Source organism: Curcuma longa, chromosome 5 (assembly GCF_044706935.1).
Source record: "Curcuma longa cultivar G26 ecotype Majalengka, Jawa Barat chromosome 5, ITB_CL_G26_1.1, whole genome shotgun sequence".
In the NCBI taxonomy this organism is placed as follows: domain Eukaryota; kingdom Viridiplantae; phylum Streptophyta; class Magnoliopsida; order Zingiberales; family Zingiberaceae; genus Curcuma; species Curcuma longa.
The window spans coordinates 1,330,487-1,340,014 of NC_133865.1; the positions used below are offsets into that span (position 1 = coordinate 1,330,487).

General features: G+C 34.8%; 1 protein-coding gene across 6 annotated transcripts in view; it reads left to right on the forward strand.

Annotated features, from left to right (window-relative positions):
- Positions 1 to 2,964: 2,964 nt before the first annotated feature.
- LOC141829976 (tRNA-specific adenosine deaminase TAD2) overlaps positions 2,965 to 9,528 on the forward strand; it is a 31,724-nt gene continuing 25,160 nt past the window's right edge. The window contains exons 1-3 of one of the 6 annotated variants that reach the window (XM_074717433.1): positions 3,008 to 3,043; positions 5,070 to 5,146; positions 6,271 to 6,355. In XM_074717433.1, coding sequence (XP_074573534.1) covers positions 6,284 to 6,355 — 72 coding nt within the window. In that variant the 5' untranslated portion in view covers positions 3,008 to 3,043; positions 5,070 to 5,146; positions 6,271 to 6,283. Of the gene's footprint in view, positions 3,047 to 5,063; positions 5,147 to 6,270; positions 6,356 to 9,528 lie in introns of those variants that run through there. The other 5 variants (XM_074717437.1, XM_074717435.1, XM_074717436.1 and 2 more) reach the window with 5 other exon arrangements.

Below are 9,528 nucleotides of genomic sequence, written 5' to 3' on the forward strand. Positions count from 1 at the left end.
GATCCTCCGATGGGTATAGGGATGAATATAAAACTTGAATACCCGATGGAGATGGAGATGTGATGAGGATGGATATAATAAATGAGGATGAAAATGAAGATAGAGACAGAGAATATAAAATCCAATCCAAATTTGTACATGAATATTTTTAGAAACAATCCATTAAACATGATTAACAATGAAAACCTATTTGATATGCTACTAAAGTATATAGGAACTTCATATAGGTCGGTCCAACTTGTAAATAGATTTAGGATAATCACTTTTATTAAACCTTTGTATCATGGGATCCAGAATGATTTTCAAGTTATTATTCCTTCTAGTTGATCGTGGCAATATCAAATAAAGACTTAGGCATATCCTATTGACACTAATCCAAGTACTAGGGTTATGTCATGATATGAGGTGATAAGGGGAATTTATATTGCATAGTAACTACATTGCGTACATGTTTTATAGAAACTACCCCTTCTAAAATGGTGGAAAGACTTTTTATGTTTCTATAGGTTAATAAGTCTTGTATAGCTAAATAATTGAAGAGAGTCTCTACGTGAGATCAAAGAATTTGTTCGCCACTACTTTAGAATCTAAAATTTTAATGAGTCATTTGCATAAAATGTGATCAGTAGGATCTACAAATATTTGGCTAAAGAGGAAAGATGACATATCAAATAGTAATCGTAGTGAAAATAAGAATTAAAGTAAAACACACTGGCATCCCAATTAAATATGATTTAAAGATCTCACTCTTAAATTTAAGACTGCCACTTTAGTATATGACCTTTGAATATTCACTAGAAGTTATTCTTTTACAAGACGTAATAGAACTAGTTTCTTACTTTTACAATATTGGGATGTCTATAATATATTCTCCTCTCTGAAATATTATGCAACATATCAAAAGATTGAATCGAAACCTTTAACCTTAATTTATGCTCTTGGAGATTTTGAACACTTTTCACAAAAGAGTAAAGAGTATTTGTGTAAAGTTCTTGAGTTTAAAATTCCCCCAAAAACTTATATAATATTACCTCTAATGACTATTTTATTTGCTTAGTCAATTAGAAAACTCTTATACTTAACTCATTAGACAAATATTATTGTTGGAAGACAATTAAAAATATAGCAATGGTCAATTGAGATTCACCTTCAATCAACTACTCCACTTCTATTTTATCGGAATCATCATTTTGTTGACCATTTTTTTAATATAAATATTTTTTCCATCCTACTCTTGCATTTAATTGAATACCTATATCGATTGGCATGCTTTAGTAGATTGAGATCACATTAGTCAATTGAATCTAATAAGTGGTCTCTTCTTCACTTGGTTACACAAATAGTAAGCCTATGTAAAATCCTCGGACCAAACTAATTTAATAAATATTGGGACAAATATTCCTCTATTGAAGTTTTCATACCACTTTAAATATCAACATTTAGTGATGGATTATCGATCACTAAACCTATTTAGCGATCGAATTGCGACAAAATAAAATGAGTCGCAAAATATTTCATCGTAAAAGGATTAAGCGATCAAAATCATATTTCCATTGCTAACTAGCGATGGAAATTATTCTCATCACTAAAATAACAACAATACTAGTTTCGATCGCTAAATATTAGCAACCAAATATATATTTTGATCACTAATGTTAACGATCGCAACCTAGATTCAGTTGTTAAGGTTCGGACGCTATGTTAATGATCGAATCTAGGTTTTGATCGGTATTTAGTGACTAAAATTAAGTTTCAACCGCTATTTAGCGACCAAAATTAGGTTTCAATCGTTATTTTAGCAATCAAAACCTAATATCAATCACTAAATCATCCAAATATTAGTGACGGAAATATAATTTTCGTCACTAATTTTCTTAAAAAATTTACAATAGCATTCAATTTCGTACTTTGCACCCTGTTTACAATAAAATAAAATACAACCCGTGATATCACGATACATACAACAAACAAACACAATATAAACAACATTCACAAACTTAATAATAACATTCATAATACATACAACCATACCACTACAAGAAAAATGATTTTAGAAGATACTATCTAATGAGATATTTTAATTAAAATGCATCAAAATGTAATTTTTGAGACACTTAAAATTTGAGTGGCATTTTTGTAATAAAATTATGAGAATTACAATTTTTTTGTTTTTCTTTTCCTTTACCTTTTCCCTCTTCTTACTGTGAACCCAATTATTACACCTATTTTATAAGAATTATGGCATTACTACAAGGGCTACCTAAATTACCTGAACTGGATTCTGCTATATATATTGTAGATTGTTGTATGATCTAAACTGGTTCACAGATCCTTAATTTCCCATCGTAACATTCTAACTACAAGTTCGAAAGCTGTTCAGCCTTAATTGCGGCATCAACTGGTGAAGATGGAAAAACATGCTCTTGCAGAACCTTGCAGCATCACAGTGAAATTACAGTATCAAGCAACTGCATCTTACGGATTGATTAATACCTGTCATACACTCGTGCAGCTTCTTCCTGAGATTCAACTGTCCTAGGTGAATTTGTTTCTTGTCAACTTTTATTGCCGCTTGCCATTTCATAGTAAATTCTGCAAGTGTTCAGCTACACTTTCAGTTTGTTCTATTTTTTTGTATGAAAGTTCGGTCTATTCAGTTCGGTAAAAAAAATCGATTTACTCCGTTTTGGTTTAAACGGTTTAAGGGAATTCGGATTTTTATTTTATGATAATAAAAATAAAGGATAACCTAATTTTCTGCGTTACAATTTTATATTATTTTTTAATTATTTAAAGGGATGAAATTAAAATTTTTAACTACTTCATGATTATATTTAACCAGGTATAATAATATGTAAACTGATGAACACGAAGCTTCAAGAACTTACCATAGATGGCCACGTAGGCTGGAGAGATCCGTGTTTTAATTCTAGCGGAGTACCATACCGGATAAGGCTATTTAGGGTTTTCTATCGTTTGTCGTTGGGCGGCGATCGCCGATCTGGGTGGTAAGAGCGCTCTTGCTTTGAAGAGCAGAGGTGAGGTGAGCGGATGTTCCATTTACTGCATTCCCTTTATGATTGGACGAATTTACGGTTTCGCTTTCCATTGTCTATTAGTTTTAGCGATTGTGTTTATTTTGGTATAATTAGTGACGATTGATTTCTGGATCGTGGTCAGGGTCGTTGTTAGACGGCGCCATAACCATGATTCAACGATTTCATTTTTGAAACTTGAAATTTGTGTAACCGACGCTGAATCCTAAACTATGGATAGCGGATAATAGTTTTCCATCAAATATTCTCATAAATTTGTAGCATTTATTTTACATGAAGAGCATATATTAGATATTGTCATTCAGTTGAGACACGTTGTAGACTTTGTCCTTGGAATTAATATTAGCCAAACCCCTTTTTTAGAGAACGCCCACAACAATGCAAGAACACTTTGTTAATTTGCAGTACATTCAGACATTGATATAATGGATCGATCGATTCTGATTGACAAAATAATTCCTTCATAATTAATTAAATTTCCTACGTTGCCTTCTCATTCACTGGAAAAACTAACACTTTAGCAAGTTGAATTGAAGATGTGAGTAGTTTGAGTTGGAGATGAGTTCAGGTAGATTGCCCTGTTTATTGCCCCCTCCTCATTCCTACTACTAATTTTGAGATTGGTGAAGCTAGGATTGGGTTGTAATTGAGTTTTTCTTTGAGTCTTGGATATGTTTGTTTGTTTCTGAATTTGGGTAATTTGTTGCTATTGGAGACCTGCGCTTGTTTGCTTGGCTGTTTTGTTCTGGTTTGGTGGTTGTGCTGATTTCTACATGTGTGGATAGTAGCTTAGTTATTTTGGAGTTGTGCGTATCCTGTTGCACGTGAAGTCATAAAGCATTAGGCAGAATGTGGTTGGTGTTTTATTGCAACCTTTTCAAGGGAAATAGTTGCCATAATGGAATGCAATAAACGTGATGCACAACTATTAAGGTTTCCATAAAGCACTACATTGACTATTGCTCACAGAGAATAACATATACTTCATGGTGGCACATATTTTTCCTTCCACTCAACTACAGATCTTTGGGCGAAGAATAACTTCTGTCACTATGTGAGGATGGAGCACAACCATCTACAATCCCAGTCATTTATCTTGATGGTTTCTGATTGGTGACGTTGTTCTTGTGATTATTTCAGTAGTAAGTATTGAAGAGGAAGTTTGTTGTAGGCACAAGGTGCACAATGTAGTGGTGTTCTATGTAACTCTAACTTTTGCACATGACCATTAGGGATAGGTGTTTGCATGTTTGCTTGGAGTGTTGATATCTGTCACAGGTATAGAGTGGTATACAAAGAGTCTTAAGTATCAGAGATGGTGTTTGCCTAGATAATATGGATTTCTTTTTATAATAATTGTTTATGTTTCAATAAATTTTGTAGTGAAATGGTGAATTGGAAGTTCATTAAGTTGTCTAAACTAAGAACACTTTTTTTTAAAAGTTTTGTTTAGAAAACCAGATACGAAGGCAAATCTTTTGTACCTCTAGTCTGGTGCCACTCTATTTTCATATAATCAATACTTTTGCAGAGGAGCAATTGGATACAGTGTTAGGGCTCAACTAGACTGTGAGAAAAAGGGAATATGAATGCTCCAATAAAGACTTAGGATCTCCATGTTCACTCATTTTTTTTCTCATCCTAGATTTTCCTATAAGTGAAAATAGCTTCATGCCTTTTATGGATCTAACTTAAATATTTGGATATTGACCAAATTTAAATTTACTTGAAGATTTTGCTTCTGGCACAATTTGTGGTTCTTCTAGAACTAGGCCATACTTAGCAAATACAGATTTGTGTTGATGCATTAGATGATTCCATGTGCTCACATGATGAGTAATTTTATGGATATGTAGACTCTAGAAAATTGTTATTGGCTTATATTTTTTCCATAATTTTATATTTTTTGCTATTTTGTGTTCTAGTATTCTTTCATATGAAGATTTATGCTTGTTGTTCTCTCTTTTTTGCCATTCAACTTTACATTGTATAATTTTGGAAAATTATGCACAGGTTTCTTCGTTACAATCTGGATGGCTGCTGTGATGTTTAAGTCAAATGATATTTTGAGAAAACAAACTGCTTTAAAGGTTGGCACTGAATTGTTGTTTCTTTTGCAAAATCTTAGAGTTCTTCTATCACCTTGTTTTTACTCGGATAGAAATTTGACTAAATATCACAAGAAATTTATTAGGACTTTACTTTCAGATGAATGATATAAAGATAATGTTTTCCAGTGAACTACATTGATTATTTCTTTTATATATTCTGTTTCTACATTGATTTACATCAAGAAGGAAAGAGAACCCATTGTTGGATTGGGAGTAGAAAATGTAGAGCTTTATTCAAATCCATTTATTGGAGCAGTGGTGATTAGCTGGATATCTATAAAGATTGCCTCCACTGGGGATTATCTTATTAACTGTATTATGTTAACAAGGTCTAGGTTGGTGACTTTCAATTTTATATATCTGCGAGCACAGAAAGTAAGATGTAATTTATATCTCAAATGGTCAATTTTGATCAAGCTTCCCAAACTAACTTAACAAGGAATTCAAACCAATAGGAATTTAAAGAAAACAAATTCAATGCAAATTAGGTATTTATAGTGGTTTAGCCTTAATGCCTACACCCATCATTTAGGTTCTACGATGTTTTTTCAACGTATGCTCAACTTTGTCAAGTTTATCAACTTCATCAATTTCGTCAAATACTCCTCAAGGATCCTCAAGGGCATCATAACTAAATAGAATGAAATTGTGACTAGTCTAGATGCTTCTTCAAGAATAGCACCTCATCCACTCATTGCTGGACCAATTGTCCCAATTATTTGGCATCAAATGCATGGATCTTATCTCTCCATCAAAATTGATGCAAGGCTAAATCATTTGTAATATTCTTCTTCTCAAATCATATTTTATTATGTTAACTACTATTAGGATTACCCACTTGATGAAGCTCTTGACTTTGCATAGGTTGTCCAAGTGAAATTGCTTTGGTATAAGATTGGCATGCTTATGATAACCATCAAACTGGGAAATGATCACATTAGCATTAATTGTTATATGAATTCACTCAATCAAAAAAAAAACTAGGAAATGATCACATTGGCCTCTATCTTTGGTATTATTATGAAGATTAATATTTGTTTTTTTATTGAATTCTTTTTATTTAGTTTAAATATTATATTTAATCATTTCATTTTTTGTTGCAGCTTCTAGTAGACAATGGTGAAAATCACTTTTGAAGAAGCTGTGTTGGTATTCTTGCACTTCCACTTTGCCTTACTGAAACTTTTGGTATAGTCATAAGACTCGGATAATTTTTGCTAGTATGAATTGTCACATTTCGAATAAATGTATTAATGGATGATAGTTTTGACTTTGCGATTAAAGTGCAATTTTCTTTTTTGGATGATAGTTTTGACTTTGCAATTAATGGATGATAGTTTTGTCACATTTCAATGTTTTGAAGTTAAAGTGCAATATTCTTTTTTGCAGTGGTATATACATGTAATAATTTTTGTCTTTTAAGGCATTGTAAAAGTCATAACAAAAGCTAAGTCATAACAAAAGCTAGCGAGGCACAAGCAAATGCCTCAACAAATAACAAAAGGGGTTCATAATAAAGAAGTGCCTCAACAGATAAATAATTGGATATTGAAGAAAAAAAAGTGCCCCAACATATAGCAAATGAGTTGTTTTTTGTGTCTTAAAATAAAATTTATTTGTGCCTCAAAATGAAATTTATGAGGCATAATAAAACGCCTCAACATATAGCAGATGAGATACTTTTTCATGCCTCAAAATGAAATTTAAAAGGCATAATAAAATGCCTCAACTTATGACAGATGAAGTACTTTTTTGTGGCTCAAAAGGAAATTTAAGAGGCATAATAAAACGCCTCAACATATGATAGATGAGGCACTATTTTGTGCCTCAAAATGTAATTTAAGAGGCATAATAAAATGCCTCAACATATGATAGATGAGGCACTGTTTTGTGCCTCAAAATGTAATTTAAGAGGCACAATAAAACACCTCAACATATGATAGATGAGACATTGTTTTGTGCCTCAAAATGTAATTTAAGAGGCACAATAAATTACCTCAATATTGTGACGAAATAGGATTTAGAATTATTGTTCCAATAGTTACATACAACTATATATATAGATAACTGGGGTTAATATGGGCCTTAACCCTAATATATATGGACTTTATGCTTTAGTGAAAAAATCTGCCACTTGTAGTTCTGAGGGCACATACTGAAGAGCAATTGTTTTCTGATGACAATGTGATCGAGTAAAGAAAGCATCAACACCAATATGCTTTGTAAGTTCATGCTTCACAGGATCATTGGCAATCTGTATGGCTCCAGTATTGTCACACAGAAGAGGTGTAGGAGCATTACAAGAAATACCAAAATCTGCTAATAACCATCGAAGCCATATTATCTCTGAAGTGGTAGTGGCAAGTGCTCGAAGTTCTGCTTCTGTACTAGAACGAGATACAGCCACCTGCTTTTTAGACTTCCATGCAAGAGGAGAAGAACCAAGAAAAATGCAATAACCTGTGACAGAACGACGATCTGTTGGGTCACTTGCCCAGGTGGAGTCTGAGTAAGCATGAAGCTGAAGTGGACTATCACGAGCATAGAACAAACACTGAGAAGATGTCCCCCTTAAATACCGTAGTACACGAAGCAGATGTCCAAAATGAATGGAAGTAGGAGCACTCACAAACTGACTCAGAATATGAACTGCATGAGCAATATCAGGTCTGGTAACAGTGAGATAGACAAGGCTGCCTACAATACGCCGATATCTAGACGGATCCTCAAGAGGTGTACCATCAGTAGAACGAAGTTGTAAATGAAGATCCATAGGTGTCGCAGCTGTTCGACTATCTGTAATGCCAGAACTATGAATAAGGTCTTGTATGTATTTGGACTGAGAAAGGTAGTAGCCATCTGCCGAATGTAATACCTCAATCCCAGGCCACAAGAATAACGTGTTTAACGCTTTTCAATTTTTAATAAGATGGGAGTTCGAAGTACGTGCGGAAGCGATTTAATGAAATACTCACGGAAGCAGTTGAAATGAAAAACAAAAATAAAAAGAGTAAATGACACTTTTATTTACTTGGTTCACAGCCCAAGGCTGCTACTCCAAGGCCCACGGTCCTTAACCATTTACTGCGGGCAAATCCACTAAAGCACTTGCCCCTTACGACAGCAAGTGTAATGAAGTACAAAGGATCACAACTTCAGAAAACTCGGTACAATTAAAATGAATTAAATTAAACTTAGTTACCGACTTTTTGGATCGCGCTTGAACTCCCCAAACTCTGATCTCAGCGTATCGGCAGGTCTCTGGATGATCTGGATCATGTATGGCATCGATGTCGAGCAAGTAGCACTTGAGAGTCGCGAGAACGGAGCTTGAATTGGAAAAATTGGTGTTGTACGACTGCTGCTCGCGTCCTTCTTTTATAGCTGGCCTGAGTCGACTCAACTGTTCATCTGGGTCGATTCCAGTCGACGTGGCAGATAAAATTCTATTGTTCCCGCTCGTTATCCTGCCTAAGTCGACTCCAGTCACCGTGGCGTCAATTGGATAGTTTTTGACCCTGAGTCGACTCAGAGTCCACCCAAGTCGACTCCAGTCGAAGTGGCGGAAAATCGTCGTGCTGACTTCCGGGTTTCGACTGACTCAGCTGGAGTTGACTCTAGTCCCATCTGGGTCGACTCTAGTGACAAAAATCAACTTTTTATCCTAGAGTTTATTTTCGATCGATTTTTTCCATTCCTGCAAAAATGTTAGCAAATAACATGCAAAATAGAATTATTTTTGAGCCAGTTCTTCGAACCAACTCAAGGTCTTAACTTCAGATTTTCAGTGAAACCCTAGGTTAGACCGACGCCTACAATTTCCCTTGGGAAGGTGTCCTCACCCACTCCACTCAAGAGAATTTACTTGATGTCAACCGAGTCCTCCTGACTCGTTAGACTTTTGCTCGGCTCTATCCTCGACCCCTAGGGTTTGTGCTGCAGCTCGATCCTTCCCAACCAACCCAGTCTTTTGCTGCGACTCGATCCTTCCTGATCAATCCAATCTTCTGCTGCGGCTTGGTCCTCTTGACCAACCCAGACTTTTGTTGCGGGCTGGTCCTCCTCACCATCCCAGACTTCACTTGGTGCTCTTGACTCTGCCAAGACTTCATGCCTAGCTTCCACGAGGACTTAACCCTATGCTTCCTGCACACTTAGATCACTCGTTTAGTCCAATAACACATTTAACTTGAACCTAGTTCCATTATCAAAACTCAGGTTCGATCTGCTGGTGCTCCCTACATCAACAATCTCTCCCTTTTTGATTATGACAACTTAAGGTTTCAAGTTAAGTTAAAATCATATATAAGCTTCAAAACAATAAGTCAAGTAATATTCATAATTGAACTTCAAAACTAGTT